Source organism: Ictalurus punctatus, chromosome 14, assembly GCF_001660625.3.
Source record: "Ictalurus punctatus breed USDA103 chromosome 14, Coco_2.0, whole genome shotgun sequence".
NCBI lineage: Eukaryota > Metazoa > Chordata > Actinopteri > Siluriformes > Ictaluridae > Ictalurus > Ictalurus punctatus.
Genome location: NC_030429.2, coordinates 18,847,401 through 18,867,700, shown reverse-complemented (window position 1 = coordinate 18,867,700; position 20,300 = coordinate 18,847,401). Strand labels below are relative to the sequence as shown.

General features: G+C 37.0%; 3 protein-coding genes and 1 non-coding gene across 6 annotated transcripts; 2 read left to right on the top strand and 2 right to left on the bottom strand.

Annotated features, from left to right (window-relative positions):
* Positions 1–6: 6 nt before the first annotated feature.
* On the bottom strand, positions 7–5,836 carry LOC124625936 (ras-related protein Rab-19). 3 transcript variants are annotated; one of them, XM_047160096.2, is made up of 5 exons: positions 5,677–5,836; positions 5,067–5,142; positions 4,522–4,710; positions 2,191–2,374; positions 7–512 (listed from the first exon to the last, which is right to left on the bottom strand). In XM_047160096.2, exons 2-5 carry the CDS (start codon positions 5,115–5,117, stop codon positions 235–237), a joined length of 702 nt encoding a protein of 233 aa, XP_047016052.1. In that variant the 5' UTR covers positions 5,118–5,142; positions 5,677–5,836; the 3' UTR covers positions 7–234. The 3 variants fall into 3 exon arrangements, with proteins under 3 accessions (XP_047016052.1, XP_047016051.1, XP_047016050.1); XM_047160095.2 differs by having other exon boundaries at positions 5,067–5,120; XM_047160094.2 differs by lacking the exon at positions 5,677–5,836 and adding an exon at positions 5,270–5,611 and having other exon boundaries at positions 5,067–5,120.
* Positions 5,837–5,965: 129 nt separating this feature from the next.
* Positions 5,966–11,759, bottom strand: ccdc34 (coiled-coil domain containing 34). Its single transcript, XM_017485395.3, is given in 8 exon segments — positions 5,966–6,536; positions 6,538–6,700; positions 6,822–6,951; positions 7,057–7,215; positions 9,089–9,196; positions 9,353–9,473; positions 9,602–9,865; positions 11,652–11,759. Coding segments are annotated over 7 exon segments (975 nt in total). The 5' UTR covers positions 9,859–9,865; positions 11,652–11,759; the 3' UTR covers positions 5,966–6,499.
* Positions 11,760–14,360: 2,601 nt separating this feature from the next.
* On the top strand, positions 14,361–16,676 carry LOC108274430 (chymotrypsin A). The gene is made up of 7 exons (XM_017484602.3): positions 14,361–14,503; positions 14,809–14,912; positions 15,028–15,107; positions 15,212–15,290; positions 15,461–15,641; positions 15,765–15,898; positions 16,442–16,676. Exons 1-7 carry the CDS (start codon positions 14,452–14,454, stop codon positions 16,601–16,603), a joined length of 792 nt encoding a protein of 263 aa, XP_017340091.1. The 5' UTR covers positions 14,361–14,451; the 3' UTR covers positions 16,604–16,676.
* A 1,616-nt stretch (positions 16,677–18,292) lies between these two features.
* Positions 18,293–18,366, top strand: trnat-agu (transfer RNA threonine (anticodon AGU)). Its single transcript has one exon. It is a non-coding gene; the product is annotated as a tRNA-Thr (tRNA).
* The last annotated feature ends 1,934 nt before the right edge of the window (positions 18,367–20,300 follow it).

Sequence of the window (20,300 nt, the reverse complement as noted above, 5' to 3'; positions counted from 1 at the left end):
CAGCCATAATGATCATTTTTCCATTTTATTTCTCATTAACATGGGAAAAGAACACACAAAGTTAATTTATAAGTTAAACTATCATATTGCACACAATATTGCACGTCCCCCTGTGCACCGTGTATATACGTGAGAGCAAGTAGCAAGTATTTGAAAACTACTTAACGCTTGAGAATGTTTTAGAAGTCTTTAAATGGTCTCTGAAAGAACACCATTCCTTTAAATCCCAATATTTCAGCACTCACAGGACTTCTTCTCTAGGGACTCCACTTCACCAATTGAGTGAGTCTCAGCGTATAGAAAGAGATTTGAGGAATCTGACAAGGCTTCATGTGGGACTATGCCTCCATTTCGTACTATTAGCTCCCGTGCCATCAGCTCAAAGGCTTCTTGTACGTTATGGTTCTCCTTAGCAGATGTCTCCAGGGCGGCCAGAGCACCCTTCTGTTCAGCCAGAGTGCAGGCATCCTCAAACAACACCTGTCGATGGGGCTGCAGGTCACACTTGTTACCTAAAGAGAGAACAACAAAATGGAAATGTTGAGATATTTTAATTGGACTCTTGGTCAAGTCAAAATGTCCTGAAAACAATTCTGTACAACTTTATACATTCCATACAAAAGAAAACAACATGGCCTGAAATGAGAAAATATGTTAGAGCTTATGGAATTTTACAAAAAGTTGTCCGTTTATTTTAAGCTCAAGTCCACATTTTATTTGTATAGCGCTTTTAACAATGGAGATTGTCTCAAAGCAGCTTTACAGAAACATATAAACACATTATACAGATTTTAAGTGTGTGAATTTATCCCTAATTTTCAGTTACAGGAGTGATCACGGTATGGACCCTATAGTATACATAAACTTCATGAATACTCTCTTGTAAGTGGAACCTCTGCTAATGTGCATTCTGTAGGTCATCAGGACTCAAGTATATGTCCACCTTGTATGAATGAGCCTGAGATTTTAGATTTTACAGCAGACAAGTCATTCAAAACAATTGTGTTCTTCCAACTTTGTGGCAACAGTTTGGTGAAGAACCACATATGGGTGTGATGGTCAGGTGTCCACATACTTTTGGCCACACAGTATATTTGTAATGTTAGTTTCTTTTTCTTTCTTCCACCTAATACTCTGTGTGACATTTGGGGGTGAATCATTGATGCATTAAGACAATGACCTAAAACATACAAGTAAACCAAAAACTTAATTGTTTAGACAATCAATTTGGGATTTTCCAAGCCAGAATCTGCAGCATGACCTGAAGAAGGCAGTTCATTCAAGAAATGCCAGAAATAAAGATAAACTGAAGATTTTGTAGGGAGCAAGTTTCTAAAATTCCTCACTGTTGTGCAAGCCTCATCAGCACCTACAGGAAACGTTTGGTAGAGGTTATTGCTGCTACACTTATTAAATACTGGAGTTCACATAAATTTTCTAATGTGTCTTTTTTCAACAAGTGCTAGACATTACAGGAAGTAGCTCAGCCAAGTCGTTCTCTCAAGGGAAGCTGAGAGCAAGCAGTCAGCTGAAGTTAGCTAGTTGTTGTGCCAATCATAGCTGGGAAGAATAGCCAGGGGGGTCTTACAGATTTGGAAATTTAGAACCAACCATAATCAACGTTATCCCTTAAATAGAGTGGTTTAATCCAAACTTCAATAACTCAAACAAGTATGCCTATAAATATTGTCATCTTGGAATGTGTTTTGTCAGTGGAAGGTTCAGGAATAGAAACCACGATGACTCGAACCACTATGAATATTCATGAAATAAATTTGCACTGCATGGGTCTGTGGAATTTATTTGACAGTTAATGGGGCCTCTCTACGAAATAGCGACGAACCCCTGCTGTATCTTACCAGTTAATTATATCCAGGAATTCCTGGACCAATCCTGGTCTGGTCCTCTATAGACCTGTTTGGCAATCATCATATACACTAAAGTAATTCACAACTGAATGCAGCAAAAAAACAAACAAACAAAAAAAAAAAACTCCAATATACTCCATTCTCACAAATGCCTTCAAAACAATCCACAATGACTTTAATCACACCTTCAGACTTTCCATCACGTTCCTCTTTTCTCACTTAAAACATAGCACTCATTTATATTGGCTGCCAATCCGAAAAGTTTCACCTGAGGTTTCTTCAAGTTCATTAACACAGAGTAATAAAATACAAGAACTCATACCTATAAGTACAAAGACTACATTGGCAACTCCATACTGTTCTACTGCATGTATCCAGTGAGGTAGCGAGTCAAAAGTGGAACGGCGCGTCAGGTCATAGGCGATCATAGCCCCATGAGCACTGCGATAGTAATTCTGTGTGATGGTGCGGAAACGCTCCTGGCCAGCCGTGTCCCATATCTGCATCTGCAATACACCATAAGTATTGAAAACCAGGTACATTCAAATAATAACCTTAACAACATTTTGCAGGAGGATCCTCCAGAAACAGGACCCGACTCTCATAGTTCTACAATAAATTAGCTACCAGTATCTTGGGGAAAGTAATGTGGCAAACACTATTTATTGTGGTAACCATCTGTTATACTGTAAATAATTAGTACTAAAAACATGGGCCTACTGACTACTAACATCTTTTGCAAGTTAGCAATGAAAACATTAGACCAAAATGCTTTAAAAATCATGAACAGTTCAAAATTTAATTAGTCTTCTTTATATAACTGATAAATGGCACAGGTTCCCAACCAATCTCTGCTAACCACACGCCTTTTTCAACAAAAGATTAAAGTTTTTTGCAGTTTTTTAATGAGTAATGTAGAAAACATGTGTAGAACATGATCAATAATGGTTCAAGCCATAGCTTCAGCACAAGTATATTATATAGCTCAGTAAACACACTTGGAAAACTGCATTACAGTTTGGAGTGTTTGTTTATGTTTGGATGGGCCTCCTGTTAGTTATATGTGCTTGAAAGTGATGTCATAACAGTCCTGGCTAATGCTAACTCTAGTTGAATCACTGTAGCTTCTGGGGGTGGAGCTTATTTAACGCCACGTATTTAACCGTTAGAGACCTAATCTTGCCGAATTTTGACAAATCTTATTTAATGCACTTTTAAGAGTTCCAAGTATGTGTTAGAGCAGGAAAACACTAGCACGTGCAGGACTATAGGTTCTCCAGGACCCCAGTTGGAAACCGTGTGCTAAAGAGTCAGCATCAGTGCCTACACTACAGCCACACTCATACCTGCTAATATGGGGTTGGGTAAATTTATTTCATGAGAAAAACTAATCTAATCTATATAGCATTAGGGATTAGTCAGCCAGTCTGGGACTATTCTCGAATCTATTCATGTAACATTTAAAAATCAAAAGGCTTGACCTTAAATCATTAACCCAGGCCAAAATGTTAGATTTTGTGGAAATAGTGTAATAGCTCAGTTAACACAAAGTTAATATTCTACAAAGAAAAACAGGTTTGTCAGATAAAGTCTCACACAAAGAAATTTCTATACACAGTGCCCTCCACTAATATTGGCACCCTTGGAAGGCTGTGAAAATTTGTCTTTATTATTTAACCTTTTGGTCTTTTGTTAAAACATAATCTGCTCAATTGAAAACAATTGCAAACCAAACACAGGTTTATCAAAAAAAAAAAATCTTTGTTAAATATGTGTACAACAGTTATCGACACCCTTTTAGTCAATACTGTGTGCTACCTTCCTTTGACAAGATAACAGCTCTGAGTCTTCTACTGTAATGCCTGATGAGGTTGGAGAATACATGGCAAGGGATCGGAGACCATTCCTCCATACAGAATCTCTCCAGATCCGTCAAATTTCGAGGTTCATGCTGGTGGACTCTCCTCTTCAGTTCACCCCACAGGTTTTCTATGGGTTTCAAGTCAGGGGACTGGGATGGCCATGGCAGGACCTTGATTTTGTAGTAAACTATTTTTGTGTTGATTTTTCATGTATGTTTTGGATCATTGTCCTGCTGGAAGATCCAACCATGAACCATTTTAAGCTTCCTGTTTCCTATGTGAAACAGGAAGTCATGGTTGAACACTTTCTGGTTCCTAATCACCCAGGTATACTAAAAAAAAAAAAAATTAAATATCAATGGGAATATACTTTAAATATATTTTTCCTCATAAGACTTTATAGGAGTGCCAATAATTATGGCACACACATTTAACAAAGTTTTTTTTTTTAGTAAACCTGTTTTGTGTTTGCAATTGTCTGATATCCATGAGAGCAGAGTATTTTTTAACAAAATATCAAAAGGTTAAACAATAAAGACAATTTTTCATAGCCTTCTTTGCTCATAATTACCACAGGTGCCAATATTAGTGGAGGGCACTGTACATAATGACCTTCAGTGGGACCTGAAGTTTTCTAAACTTCTAATGCTGATCAAAAATAAGCCAATACAGTGGGAAAGCAGGTAAATGCTACATACCACAAATACATCTCCTACCATCTTGTCTGAGCTCTTAATACTTGTAAATCAGTTTTGCTAAAACAATGATTAATTATTTTATTAGGTACTCACCTTCACCCTCTTGCCGTCTATATCCATGGTATGCACAGTGAAGTCTACACCAATAGTGTTATGCTGTTTGTCTCTGAACTCTCCAGACTTTAAGCTGTGGATGATGCACGTCTTTCCCACGTTGCTGTCTCCAACAAAGATAATTTTAAATAGGAAATCACAGGCGTCCTCTTCCTGTACTCCTGTGGACTGCATAGTCATGATCAGCACCGAGATTGTAACACACCTAGAGCTTCCACATTCGACTGATCCCTGTAGCTTGCTTATAACTATGTAAATGGCTTTTCACTCTTCAAAATGAAGTGTTCAGAATATGATAGAATATCATTATGACCGAAAATGGGTTTAAGTTCTCCTGTCAAAAATGAACCAAGGTTTGAAAAGCACCTCTACATCTAAATCATCTACATCATTTAATACATATAAGTAACTAACTAACTGACTCCTATGAACGAAGAATAAATTGTATGAACTGATCACCGCTTCTCCTTTGTTTTCTCTTCCCTGCTTTACAAGAACTAAATTGTCAACAAACACACCCCTACCTGTCCTGGTAGGTGAGATTTCCATTTGCCAGCCCATTTGCACCACTGCATCTCCTGGAAATGTTTTTAAGCAAACCTTGGTGACCAGAGAACAACACACTTTGACATGTTTTTTTTTTTTCCTCGTTCACTTTTTAACAGGTATTTAAAATAGGCGAAAAAACAACAGTTTCACCTTGCAAAGTGAAAACATTAGCACATACATTTTCAATTTTAGTGTCTTGGGAGGTGACCTTTGGTCGGCAAAGCAGCATGCAAACACGTAGCTCAGTGAAGCATGCCTTGTCTTGTTCTAACAGCCTTTTGTTCTTATACACCAAGAAGGAGCTCAGTTTTCACAACAGCATTCATTACTAGACCGAGAATTACAGTAGATCCTGACTGATAAAAGTTGTCCATTCAGTTCTCTCTCCCACTGTCATCTCCTCACACCAAACACATTCAAGTAAAACATACAAGTGACAATAATAATAATAATAATAATAATAATAATAATAATAATAATAATAATAATAACAACAACAACAACAACAACAACATCCTGCATTGGAAGCATTGAATAACTGAAGGAAAAAAAAAAAACAACTTAAAGTGAGAACTGATATATTACCTTTGGTCCCAGAAAGTTTGTTTATGTAATAAGTTATGACGTTAATGCTGTCCGAGTGTGAAAGACCCCCTTCGTATTCATCCACAAACACACACACACACACACACACAGAATTGTGTGGTCAACACAGTTCACAGAGCCACAAGGCACTACCGGGCACTGGACAGTACACAAGTGTGTGAAGTGAACATCTGGCTTTTACTTTAGGTTAAAAGCTTTCCTGTGCCCACACAAATGAAAAAAAAAAATCTGCTTTTTGTGAAGATGAAAATGACGTAGGACTAACATATGCTGATGATAACTATTTATTCTGAATTCTGTACTCCACTGAATACATGCTGCTTAGAGCCTTTTACACAGGCTGTCTGTTGAGACAGAGGAGTCTTTGTGAAAGAAGTGTAGGAGTGAGCCTGTACATATAAACAAGAATAAAGACTCATTAATTACTAATCCCAGCAAGTCACATTCCCAGCAAGTCTTGTTTTGGTTCCTTGGAAACACTTACATGAAAATAAACATACAGAGTGTGCTGACATATTGACAACTTGGATTTTCCTATCCCTGCCTATGCAGTAAAAAAACAAAAACAAATAACAATGATAATTCAACAAATTTTTTCCAAAATTACAGAGTTATAAAATTACTCACGTTCCTGTGTAGTGTCAGTGATGTGAAAAACTAGCCTGTAAGCATTATAAACCATTGAACAGTAAAACCTTGCAAGATCAGGACCACAAGCATTTCTAAAATCATCCTCCCATACATGTACATTTGTACAGTTTTGCACAGTAAAAGTTCCATGTGTGATATTAACCTGAGAGTATCACAGTCTTTTGTCAGCAAAGCTGATCGTGTCTTGTTTTGTAAGCGAGACATGGAGTTGAGCGATATTTCGGGGGACCTGGCCGTTTCCTGTCTGCCAAGTTGTTCCTTGGTGTTCTGTCGTGCTGGGGAATGTGAATGGGCTTCCATGGAATAGGATTCACAAAACTGGGAGCTGGATAGTTTAGATTGTCATAGCCACCTGAGAACAAGAAAAAAGGAAGGGAAGGTGTATTTTTACATGACTAAACTTTGAAATATAAAGATTTGGATAAGATGATATAAATATTTAATTTCCAAAGAAGATTTTTTTTTCCACTTACCAGCTGAACATGCTGATGACTGGCTTGTACGTCTTTCTTTGTCCTTTATGCTTTTAAGCCACTCTTGAAACTTCTCATCTGCTCTCTCTTTCCGTTCTCTCTCCTCCTGTTCTCGTCTAGCTATTTCTTCCTGTTAGTCCAAATAAATAAATAAATACATACATACATACATACATAAAGTGAAAACAGTTCATCTTGTTTACGTGAATAATTTGAAATGCCTCTATGAACGTACTTGCTCTTTCAATTTCTTTTCCTTCTCCTCGTGCTTTTTCTTATGGAGCCACGATTTATATTTTTCTTGGGCTTTTTTTTCTATCTCCAACCGTTTCTGTTCTTCATGGAGCATTTTATTTGTTTTCTGGGACTCCCGGCAAAGCTTTTCCTGTTTCTCCTGGGAATTTAAAAAGAAAATTGATCGCTATTACAAAAAGTTTAACGTAATTGAACAGAATACACCCCGAATGTGGGGGGAAATGGAATTCGTTTTTTTCTTTATTTTTATATTAATACAGCTGAGTTCGTGCTCATTTTTGGTAGCTGTGTTACAATACAAGGGTGCTCATTTATTAGTAGGGGTGTAACAATACACTACAGTTACAATTCGATTCAATTCACAATAATGACTTCATTATTTCGATTGATTTCATTATTTTAAACAAAATTTGAATGCAGAAAACAAATGCAAACCAATGTGCATTTTTGTCTGTATAACACCAAATAAATCAAAAGTTGCTTTGAACAGAGGTTTAATATTGTAAACAAAATGTACTACAAGTTCAGCATACCTTAAAAATAAACAAATAAATGTATAAATTCTCCCAAATATTATGACTGAATAAACAAAGTCTCTGATCTAGGGAAAATTATCAACTCAAACAGAATGAGCTCTGTAGCACAAACAGAGCTCCAAAGTCAGCTAAAATACCATTTTCTTCTGCCCTAGTATAATTTAACACAATTATAATGTGGTTGTGTAACGCATGTTGAGCATTGCAATCCAAAGCTATCAGACTTTTGACTATCAAAATCATTTTCATGTTCATGAAAACAGCTTGAGATGACTTTTGCTTTGTGACACGGTGCATTATGCTGGAAGTAGCAATTAGAAGATGGGTAAATTGTGGGCCCAAAATGTGCTAAGAAAACATTCCCCACACCATTACACCACCTCCACCAGCCTGGACTGTTGACACAGGCAGGTTGCGTCCATGGATTCATGCAATTGGTGTCAAATTCTGAACATACCATCGGTGTACCTTTGCAGAAATCGAGATTCATCAGTCCAGGCTACGTTTTTCAGTCTTCAACTGTCCAGTTTTGGTGAACCTGTGCCCACTGCAGCTTTCTGTTTTTGGCTGAAAGAAGTGGAACCCAACGTGATCTTCTGCCGTTGTAACTCATCTGCCTCAGGATTTGACATGTTGTATATTCTGAGATGCTTTTCTGCTCACCACAATTGTACCGAGTGGTTATCTGCATTTCTGTAGCCTTTCTGTCAGCTCGAACCAGTCTGGCCATTCTCTGTTGACCTTTCTCATCAACAAGGCGTTTCTGTCTGCAGAACTGCTGCTCACTGAACAAGTGTGAAAATCCCAGGAGATCAGCAGTTATAGAAATATTCAAACCAGCTACTATGGCACTAGCTGCCACAATCATGCCACAGTCAAAATCACAGAGATCACGTTTTCCCCCCATTCTGATGGTTGTTGTGAACATTACCCAGAGCTTCTGGCTCGTATCTGCATGATTTTATGCAGTGCTGACACACGCTGGGCTAATTAGATAATTGCATGAATGTGTACAGGTGTTCCTAATAAAGTACTCTGTGAATGTATTTTAACTTAATGTGGTGCGCAGATAGGGACCTCTGGTGTTCAAATGGTGCAACTGCATTAAATACAGAAAAAAAGAAAACAATGTTGACACACATTTCCTGCACAGTGCATGCACATTGTTACATTTTTGCATTTACAGTCATGGAAATGTATGGTGAACACTTCATGCTAACAAAATAAAAATTGTTAGAGTTGGCAAGTTGTTGTGGTATGAGACAGAAAACAAATTGTTGAAATGTGCCACTATTGGAAAACAATCAACTCTGGGGTGGTAACAGTAATGCTACTTTGAGTCAGCTGGATCACACAACCTTGCCGTTAATTACTTTCCTACAACATCATGCCTTGTTTTATTCCTCACATATTTTATATGTCTAGTATATGATTTCCATCCCTTTAAAGAAAATGTGGAAAGAAAGTGAGTGGTACCTGTTCTCTCTTCATTTGAAGCCACTCTTGAATTTTACACTCTCTGACTGCTTTTTTTCTTTGTTGCTCCATTTCTTCTTGTTCTTTCTTTTCTTTCAGAGCTTGTTGCTGAAATATATAGTTTATACATAGTTTCATGATTTTGTTCTAAAGCAGAACAAAAGTATATGACAAATTTAAACATTAATCAAATCACAGAAAACTCTCCCTAAAATACTGAATGGTCACAGCACTGTAGTAAATACCCTAATAAATAAAATCTACCTGCAGGGACTTCTGATGCATTTTGATTCGCTCTTCTTTGGCTTTACTTACAAGCCACTGCTCCCATGCACTTAGATTCAGCATTTCTCTAGAAGTATCTTCTGCATGAAGGGACTCATCCCTGAAAAAAACAAACACATCGTACTCTGTAAATGCTGCATACATCATACTGCATACAGATTTAGACAAATCGTTGACCATATAATATGAAACATTTGCAAGAATTTTAAGAACATTTTAAGAATATACCTGCGAGGACTGATGGGTTCACCTTCATCTGCTGTGAGAGAGGGGTCATCATGTGGCTGACACTGCTTCAGTGCTTCTTCCTTATCGTCATCTGATAATTCAAAGCTATCGTGGTAGATGGGTGACAGAACGGAGTAGGTCGAGTCGCCAGTCGATTCCACGCTCCTGCTTCTCGGCATGCTCCTCGGGACATTGGATTTGGTTTTGAGTGGAGTTGAGGTAAAACTTTTCGATGAGGCAGACTGAAGGGCTGACATTTCAAACCTGGCAGGACAAGAAATATCAATAGCAAGTGCAGTGGTGGGGGTCACAGTGCCTTAGTGGTTAGCACATTTGCCTCGCACTTCCAGGGTTGGGGGTTTGATTCCTGCCTCCGCCCTGTGTGTATGGAAATTGCATGATCTCCACGTGCTTCGGGGGTTTCCTGCAGGTACTCTAGTTTCCTCCCCCAGTCCAAAGACATGCGATGTAGGCTGATTGGTATGTGTGAATGTGTGTGCAATTGTGTCCTGCGGTGGGTTGGCACCCAGTCCAGTGTGTCTCCCACCTAGTGCCCAGACTTCTTGCAATAGGTTCTCTGGGATAGGTATGGAGAAGCGATGGATGGAAGTTCAGTGGCCTCTAAATCATCAAGTCATGCAACAGGACCACCACAATGTTCCAGATGGAACATAAGTGTCAGTTTCTGACCACAGAAACTTTTTCCCCCCTAGATATAGATATTTGTGAAGGACATTATATTATATTATATTATATTATATATATATATATATATATATATATATATATATATATATATATATATATATATATATATATATATATATATATATTAACCCTTGTGCATCCTTATGGACATTTTTTTCATAATTTTTTTTAAAATATCATTTTGTCTGTGTTAATGCAAACAGCATAAATTTTGCAAAAGGTGAGTATTTTTGTTGGAATTTTAATATTTCACCATAATTTGCTTTCAGAAATCTATTTTAAACTAGGTACACAAAATAGTTACACTATACAGTTGGCTTCATGACTGCACATCATTCCCTTCAAATACTACTGAGCTTTAAATTATGGTATATTTTGTGTATGGGCCCATTCGGTAGTGTAATTCATATCTAATTTACATGTGGTTTAATAGCTTATTTTAATAAATTTGAAAAATATAAAAAGGTGTGCTTCATACCTGACACCTAGATGAACACTTTACAGTTGGATGTGTGACTGTACATCATTCCCTTCAAATAATGGTATATTTTGTGGATGAGCCCATGCAGTAATGAAATACGTGGCAATTTTTATATATGATATAATAGTTTACTTTATTAAATATCAAAAATCTAAAAAGGTGTGCATTATAGCAGATACCTACATGAACACTTTACAGTTGGTTATATGACTGTAAGTCATTCCCTTCAAATGCTATTGAAGTTAGAAACGTGTATAATGTCGTATGCAACTTTAGAGACGGTCCCTTAATTTCCGCATATCTGCGAATATCGAACATCAAACCAATTTTATTCCAGTATGTTAGGTAATTATGATCAGAATTGATGCTGGTAAAAAAAAAATCGAAAGTGGAAAAGAATATGAATATATTAATATTTATAAGACAGTTATTGGACATAGACATTTTTATCTTCTATGGACCTATGTATAACTTTTTTAATTGACGCACAAGGGTTAAATCCCACAAAATTTTGGTTTGTGGGGCACTTCAATGGTCTGCAGTATTGAGAAGTGCAGTGTTTCCCTAAATTCACAAAACTTAATTAATTAGCTCACTTTGTTAACTCCGTCATGAAGTTAATAATTAGTGTGTTTGTCTAGTTAGCCATCTAACAGCATTTTATTATGCTTACAACAACAGCAAACTGGAGTGAATGAAGTTAATGCTAGCTAACTAGCTGGTTAGCTTGTACAATACTATGGCTATAGCTAACGGTCAAGTTAAAGTTTGTTTAAAAAGACATGCCGGAAGCTATGACGCTATATTCCTATAAATGTAGCTACGGTGAAGTTGTAAACTTAGACAGCATGAATAACTCACCAGCGTTTGGAGTAAATCAACAGCAATACAATGAACTAAATTGATTTCACTCTGTTTGTGTGTGCGAGTGCGTCTGCTTTTTAATGTCCCGCCTCTCTACGCGGAGATTGCGCCACTCACACGTCAATCATGTGACCGAGGACAGTGATTGGCCCTCTGACTGTAACCACGCACGCGATAATGGAAGCGTCTCTCATAGAAACAAAGCGTCCTTGGATGTAAAAGTGGAAGGATGATGATAGCAATGTTGTGTGTGGGATAAAGTGGAAAATTTACAGTTACTTACCTAAAGCAAACAATTGTATGTGAATAAATAGGAAGGCATACTACTTAGAAATTAACTATGAAAACTTATATAAAAAATAATTGCTCCACAATGTAAAAAAAAAAAGGAGAGATCTAACACTGAAGTCACACTTGACTGTGTACTGAGGACATTTTGAGCTTTACAGAAGATATGAGCAGTACACTGATTTCACACCATGCCCTATGAGCGTCAGGATGCATATACTATCATTTACTGTCAGGTCCATAAGTATTTGGAGAGTGACACCATTTTTGTAATGTTGTCTCTGTACACCACCACAATGGATTTGAAATGAAGCAGTCAAGATGTGATTGAAGTGTAGCCTAAAGTGTAGCTTTAATTCAAAGGGGGTTTCATTCTTAAAAGTCCCTCCACAGGCTCAAAAGTAATTGAACAATTGACAGAAAAACAGTTTAATGGCCAGGTGTGGCCTGTTTCCTTGTTATTTCACGATGAATTAAGGAGATAAAAGGTCTGGAGTTGATTCCAAGCGTGGAATTTGCATTTGGTAGCTGTTCATAGCAACTCTCAATATGCGGTCCAAAGAGGTGGCGATGCAAGTGATGGAGGCCATTATTAGACTGAACAAAACAAAACAGACCTATCAGAGAGATCGCAGAAACTTTAGGAGTGGCCAAATAAACAATTTCTTAAAAAGAAGGAATGCACTGGCGAGCTCGGCAACACCAAAAGGCCTGGACAGTCACAGAAGACAACTAAAGTGGATGAATGCAGAATTTTTGTTGAAAAAAAAAAAACCCTTCACAACATATAGCCGAGTCAAGAACACTCTGGAGAAGGTATATGTATCATTGTTAAAGTCTACTGTCAAGAGACACCTTCATGAATTTAACCTCTTTTACCGGTAGCCAAAAAATGGCATTTTTGTCTGTTTTGGGGGTACCTGTGTTCAGCATTGATTTGTTTTGTGATCTCACACACCACAGTAGTGGTAAATGGCTCATACGAAAGTAGACAAGACTTTAAGAATTAGCAGTTATTTCAAGTATTTCTTCTTTGACCTAGCCTACCTGGAGCAATACATTCAGTATTTTTTTGTTTAATTATTAAAAAAATTTTTTTACTTTTAACACAAATGTTATAGCTTCACAGCAAATGTTGATATCAAAGCCATTCCTGGTCTCAAAGATGCCCCAAGTACTTGTCCATGAACACCCAAAATATGAGGAAGTTATCTCTAACCCCTAAAATTGTGTGTAAGGTTATCCAAACACAGGTAAAAAAAAGCTCTCCAAAATGGCACCAAACCTCTCCAAATGGCACTAAACGTCTCTAAATGAAATAAAACCTCTCTAAATGGCACAAAGCTTATAAAAATGGCATAAAGCCTTCAAATATTGCAAGATGCAAACCACTGGTAACACACAAGTTCAGAAAAACCAGATTAGACAGTGTTTAAAAAAAATCTTTAAAAAAAAAAAAAAATAATAATAAAAAAAATACATAAAATAAAAAGCCTGACCAGTTCTGGAACAGGATTAACTAAGAGATTGGAGAAGGAATCCAAATGATCCAAAGATACCACATCATCTGTCAAACATGGTGGAGGACTGTTATGGAATGGGCATGTATGGCTATCAATAGAACCGTGTTTATTGATGCTGTGCTTACTGATAGAAGTAGCAAGATGAAATCTGAGGCAAATAGAGCTATACTTTCTGCTCAGATTCAGCCAAATGTGGAAAAACTGATAGGACGGTGCTTCACAGTACAGATGGACAATGACCTAAAACATATAGCGAAAGCACCCCAAGGGCTTCTTAAGGCAAAGAAATTAAATGTTCTTAAATGTCAGATGACCTCAACCCAATTGAGACTTCAATCACATTTTGATCCATTTCAAATCCATTGTGGCAAAATTACAAAAAATGTTGTCTTATGAACATAAACACATAAACACAGTCAACCCCTTACACGTCTCTTATTTTTAGCCTACATGTTACAGAGTAACTTGCTTATCAATGCTTGAATAAACATTTCATAAATACAGGAATCAACATTTTCCAAAGTATTAACAGGGCAGTTCAAGGATATTTTGTATTTTAAAATAATCTAATGTATTTATTTGTCTTACAATCAGAATAAAAGCAACAAAAATGTATTATAAAAGTTACACCAGGTTTTTTTTTTTTTTTTTAATCCAAGTGTAAGGATCAAATAAATAAATTTCATGATAAATAATTACTTATTGCATTCATAAGGGTTATATGGGCTTAGGTTGAACAAAAAACAAACAAACAAACAAACAAATAAATGAATAGGCATAATTCCTTAAATCCTCTTTGTCATGCTTTTATTACAAGAATTGCAATAAGAATTTCATTACGTGTCATGGGAAAAATATTCTGATATCGCTAACTGCACAGGTGAAGTTGGGATTATTATAGAATGGTTTAACAAGATACGGTGAAACCAAGGCCACAGTAGCTCTATAAAAACCCTCACTCTATCCAGTTATAGCAGTGTGAAATCATGGCTCTCCTGTGGATCCTCTCTTGCCTCGCCTTTTTTGGTGCAACATACGGTATGTAACTTTGTATTTAATACTAATAATATTCACATAGTACTTGTGTTGTAGACTAAAACTCAGGCTATTTACTGTCTTATACAGGCTCTGTCTTGCCTACAGTTGTTTTCTTTCTAGTCTCATGAACACTGCTTGTTTTAGTTGAGTATCTACATGGTCGCACAGCAGGCCATAGCCCTCAGGATGATTCAGGAGTTTCAGATCATAGTGACACATGGAAATATTGGTTTAAAAGCAATTCAACAAGAAAAGAATTTGTGTGTGCGTGTGTGTGTGTGTGTGTGTTTGTGTGAAATGTTAAGGTTGTGGTGTGCCTGCCATCACTCCTGTGATCTCTGGATATGCCAGGATTGTGAATGGTGAGCAGGCTGTGCCCCATTCATGGCCCTGGCAAGTGTCTCTGCAGGTGAGACGCACCCTCCCGTCTCTTCTGATCTCTACCATGCTGAACTCCCTTTACAATACAGGTACTGATAAGCTGAATGGAACCATGCTTCATTTTCTTGCTGTTCTCTTCTCAGGACAGTACTGGCTTCCACTTCTGTGGTGGTTCCCTGGTCAATCAGTACTGGGTGGTGACTGCTGCTCACTGCAATGTCAAGTAGGGACAGAAATCTGATCTTTACACAAATGTATATAGAAGTGAAGCTTTTTTCCAGCAAGTTAAATTATAAACCAAAATATAATGTAATTTTTGGATTGCAGAACCTCTCACCTTGTGGTCCTTGGAGAGCATGACCGCTCCTCTAATGCAGAGAACATCCAGGTCCTGAAAGTTGCAAAGGTTTGTATTTGGTCTACAAAAGTGCATGAACTCATATAATCAGATGTTAATTAGCACATTTATAGTAAGCTGATGTTTTGATCAGAAAATAGTTTCTGGTTCAGATTAACCAGTAAGATAATAATAAAATGATAACTACTCTTATTATATCCATTCTCTCTCCATCACAGTCCATCAGGCACCCCAGCTACAATTCATTCACGATCAACAATGACGTTGCCGTGATCAAACTGGCCACTCCTGCCCAGCTCAACAACCGTGTGTCCCCTGTGTGTTTGGCTGAGACCAGTGATAACTTCCCAGGTGGCTCGAAGTGTGTCACAACTGGATGGGGCTTGACCAGATACAATGGTAATGGAAAGGCTTTATCTATATCAAGTGAAATTGTAGGCTTTTTAAAGATTTTAAAGAACTATTTCTGTTTTTTTAGAAGGGATTTCTCCCATTAATGTCAACTCTCTTGGTCTCTTTTAGCTGCAAACACTCCTCCTCTACTGCAACAGGCCGCTCTGCCACTGCTGACTAACACCGATTGCCAGCGTTACTGGGGAAGTAAAATTACCGACCTGATGATCTGTGCTGGAGCCTCTGGCGCTTCCTCCTGCATGGTAATCTTGATCATCATTAAAACTGTATCAGTAACAATGTAGCAGATCAAGGGGGTGGGGGCATAAAGTTAAAAAAAAAAGTTAAAGAATTAGACAGAAACAAATATTTTAACTTTTATATTTTTGTTGTGTTTTTAATATCAAATAAAACAAAATATCTAAACATGTAACAAATTGTTTTTTAATGTGCTGATTATATTAGGTTTATGTTAATAAAATCAATCTAAAGCCACCCCTACAGTATGTAATAAATATTTTAGACCACAATGTTGTTAAGAAAAAAGAAATTATAAAATTATAATTTAATACAAGGTTTAATACCATTCAATATAGTTTAATACAACATTTCCCACAATACTGTGGGAAATATTGATGTTTCTGGTTAATAATTAAATTAAATTCTATTTTATTTATATGGAGCTTTTAACAATGGACATTATCACAGAGCAACTTTACAGATTTCTGGATATAGAAATAGGCTAATTTGACATAATTAACCGGAAATCAAATGTATGCATATGTTTTGTTTCTTTTCTGTTTCAGGGTGACTCTGGTGGCCCCCTGGTGTGCCAGAAATCTGGAGCTTGGACCTTAGTTGGTATCGTCTCCTGGGGCAGCGGCACTTGCAGTACTTCCTCACCTGGAGTGTACGCTCGGGTCACTAAGCTTCGCTCCTGGATTGATCAGACCATCGCCTCCAACTAAAGCCTTTACATCCAGAGTGGCTTCACCCCATTCTCTACATCTTCCTTATAAATAAAGAGATAATTACGATGCACATCGTCACTTGTTTGCTTATCTTGCCAGCAAAACTGCTCAATTTAGTTGAAAAAAAAAATCCAACATGCATATACAGAGCTATTGTTCAGCATGTTATTTCTTAAACCTAAACACTGTCTGATTTCTTAAAGCAGAGCACTACATACTGTACTAACAGGGTGGACACTAATACTAGGAACAAACAAACAAACAAACAAACAAATGAACAAACAAAACTTTTTATTCATGCAACTAAATAAATGTAAATATTTATGAATATATAATGATAAAAAATGGCAAAAATAAATTCTTATTAGAATTATATACAGAAATTTCATATATACAATCAAAATAAAATATAGATAAACAACTACATATACAAATAATAAAATAAAAGGCTCATTATGGTAAATTGGTGCCTTTTAAGTTTTTATAGCAATTTGTATAGCAAAACAAAAAGGCTTAACCCTCTAGCTTACCTGAGTCATTTTTATCAAATAAACTACAAAAACTACATTCACTCATGAATAAATATAAGGAGGTGAATTGTAATTTATAAATAAAAAACTAAGTAACTAAAAAACTATAAATAATTAAATAATACCACTGAACACCTTTGGGATGAACTGGAACACAGATTGCACCCCAGACCTCCTCGGCCGACCTCACTAATGTTCATGTGGCTGAATGAGCACAAATCCCCACAGCCATGCTCCAAAATTTAGTCGAAACCTTCCCAGAAGAGTGGAGGTTTTTATTACAGTAAAGGGGCCTAAATCTGGAATGAGATTTTCAACAAGCAGATATGGATGGGTATAATGGTCAAGTATCCACACAATTTTGTGCATAAGGATAAAACCTATGAGGCAGTTTAATGCTGTTCATCTGTGAATTTGTAATGATTGTGAAATCCTAAAAAAAAACAACAACAACAACCCCAAAACAATAGAAACGATCAAAAAAATTCTAATGGTTTCCACTACAAATACCATTAAAAACCATCAACTAACTATTAAAACCATTACCACTATTGTTCCTTAATGGTATCCACTAGACATACCAATAGAAGGCAACAAATTACCAGTAGACACCCACAGGGACCATTACACTTTCCCTTAAAACCAAGACAATTTCCATTATAACCATTAAAACCATTACAAATTCTATGAAGGTTTCTATTTTGTTTTTCCAAAACACGGATTTAAAAAAACTTGCTAAATACAAAACAAGAACCTGTAAAACACGTACTGTGTAAAACAATTTGTAAAACTAAAGACGTATTTTCTATGAATTTCTAGATGAATGGCACTAATGCAGATAGTATCCATTTAAAACTTTCCCAAAAGCCAATTGTACTTAGCATAGGCTGTGTAACGCCATTTTACTGTTTGTAACGTCGACATGTTTGTAAGGTTCTACTTGAGCTATTTATTAATTAGTATTTTTTTACTATATAATTTACTTTTTAATTTTTATTCGACAGGGGATGAATTTGATAAAAAAAAAAATACTGGCCCATCTCAGGATATCCTAGCTAATATTCTTTATCCGAGTCCTGACTAACGATAGCAAAGGAATCGAAAGTGCGCCTCGTATTAGGATGCATTGAGTAAGGTGTGACTGCACCACCGCAGCGGCGCCGTGGCTTAGTTGGTTAAAGCGCCTGTCTAGTAAACAGGAGATCCTGGGTTCGAATCCCAGCGGTGCCTTTTGAGAGCAACGTCATGATGTGTGATACAATAATGACACAGATAATCCATATATTCTGTAGAATTAGGCTAAATAATCAACAGTCAAACCCAAAATAGTATTAATTATGCTTTATTCACTACCAGAACTGTTAAACCATTTTATCATTTACAAAAAGATAGACAACCGGTAAACATGGAAGTATCTCTTCCACTGGAAATAAACTATACAAATAATTTACAGCATCAAATCTCATTTCAAGGTATTGAAAATTCTTCTACATAGGTCTGCATAGGCAAAAATGAGCATGTTTGGAAAAAAAGTACATCTTAAAGTAACTGACACCGTGCTTGATTTCTGGTGATTTGATATCTCCACATTCCTAAGCTTATTTCAGTTCAGTGGCTCTGCAAAAATATTTACAGTAAAGGTTTAGGGACACCTTGCCCATTTCCTGAAATGTCCCAATTGTTTTTACTGACCACAAACACACGTCAAAGTTACACAGGACATATTTGGAGTGGAATGAAGCAGGGTTGTCTGTAATGGAATGGCGTGAAAAGTCAATCCACCTTAAACCAATTGAGCTGCTCTGCATGGAGTTAGAGCTAAAGGTTTTAGAGATGATTTAGACACCAGCTCCAAAATCCTTGTAGGTTGTCTCCTGCAAGAGACACAGCAGAGCGTTTCTTAGGAATGCCTGGAAAGACCGGTTTTATGGAGAAAGTGTGTGCGGCTGTTAAGAGATTTTTGATGAATGTGTAGTTTAATAATTTTTTTTCAGTGACTATCACAAATGATTACATGTAAGATAGACTGTAATTTTCATCAGAATAAGCATGGTCAGTGCTTAAAATGTTATATGTTAATCTGCAAACAAAAAACTTTTGAGAAAGTTGTGTCCCCAAACATTTGATGGGCAGTGTATAACCAAAGCAACATATTACATAAACATACCAAAGAAACTTATAGTACAGTATCATAACAGGGATCATTGTGGAAATGTGTCATGTGCATAGGTTTAGTATTATGTTTCCACAAGTGCAGAGCACTGAAATATACACTCACTGATCACTTTATTAGGAACACCTGTACACCCACACATCATACAATTATCAAATTAACCAATCATGTGGCAGCAGTGCAGTGCATAATATCATGCAGATATGGCAAGCAGCTTCAGGTAATGTTCACATCAACCATCAGAATGGAGGGAAAATGTGTCATGTGTCAAAATTACAAACGACTTACTCCTAGCATCTGAACAAGGCTGCATTTCACTGCTTGTTTTTCCTTGATCTTAGTGCTGCATTCGACACCACAGATCATGCATACTTTTAGAGAGATTAGAAAAGTACGTTGGCATTCAGGGTCATTAAAATGGTTTTGATCCTACCTGTTTAACCGCTACCATTTTGTTTGTTTAAATGATAAACTGTCTAAATTAATGGCAGTAAAGCAAGGATCGGTGTTAGGCCTCCTGCCGTTTCCTTTATTTATCCTTAATTTTCTATTACTAAATTCTGATAAAACCGAGGTGTTGCTAATTGGACCCATCTTAATACTTCTCCATTTGTTTCCTGTTCCTACCTCGGGATGCCTATCCCAAGGTAATTAGTGAATGTGCCAGCTCCATCTCAGAATCAGCCTCTACGAAGATTTCAGATGGCGCCAACACCTGCAAAGACTGGATGATACCAACGTCTAATCATCACACTCACAAGCTCTACATGTGTTGCTCCTGGGGTAACAGTGGGCCTGACCTGTTCTGCTCTCTGGGCTGGCCTGGACTGTCTTGGTGCCCTGCTTCTGGAGTTCTCATCACTTGGAGGCCAGTCACTGTTGCTGAGGATGACCCCATATGTTAATCCTGGGGACACTTGGAAGCAGTTGAGATGGCATTGGACTACAATTGATGCGGGCAGTTTTGGTGCGATGTCTTGGAACTGCGGTT

Excerpts from the sequence above, each read along its gene's own strand:
- LOC108274430 (XM_017484602.3), top strand. The coding sequence starts at position 14,452 with ATGGCTCTCCTGTGGATCCTCTCTTGCCTCGCCTTTTTTGGTGCAACA. Across the intron at positions 14,504-14,808 it reads CTTTTTTGGTGCAACATACG|GTTGTGGTGTGCCTGCCATC; the intron begins GTATGTAACTTT and ends TGAAATGTTAAG. Across the intron at positions 15,108-15,211 it reads GCTGCTCACTGCAATGTCAA|AACCTCTCACCTTGTGGTCC; the intron begins GTAGGGACAGAA and ends TTTGGATTGCAG.
- LOC124625936 (XM_047160094.2), bottom strand. The coding sequence starts at position 5,320 with ATGCTGCTTTGCCGACCAAAGGTCACCTCCCAAGACACTAAAATTGAA. Across the intron at positions 5,121-5,269 it reads AAGACACTAAAATTGAAAAT|GAGATGCAGTGGTGCAAATG; the intron begins GTATGTGCTAAT and ends AAACATTTCCAG. Across the intron at positions 513-2,190 it reads TGTAGTCTTTGTACTTATAG|GTAACAAGTGTGACCTGCAG; the intron begins GTATGAGTTCTT and ends TTCTCTCTTTAG.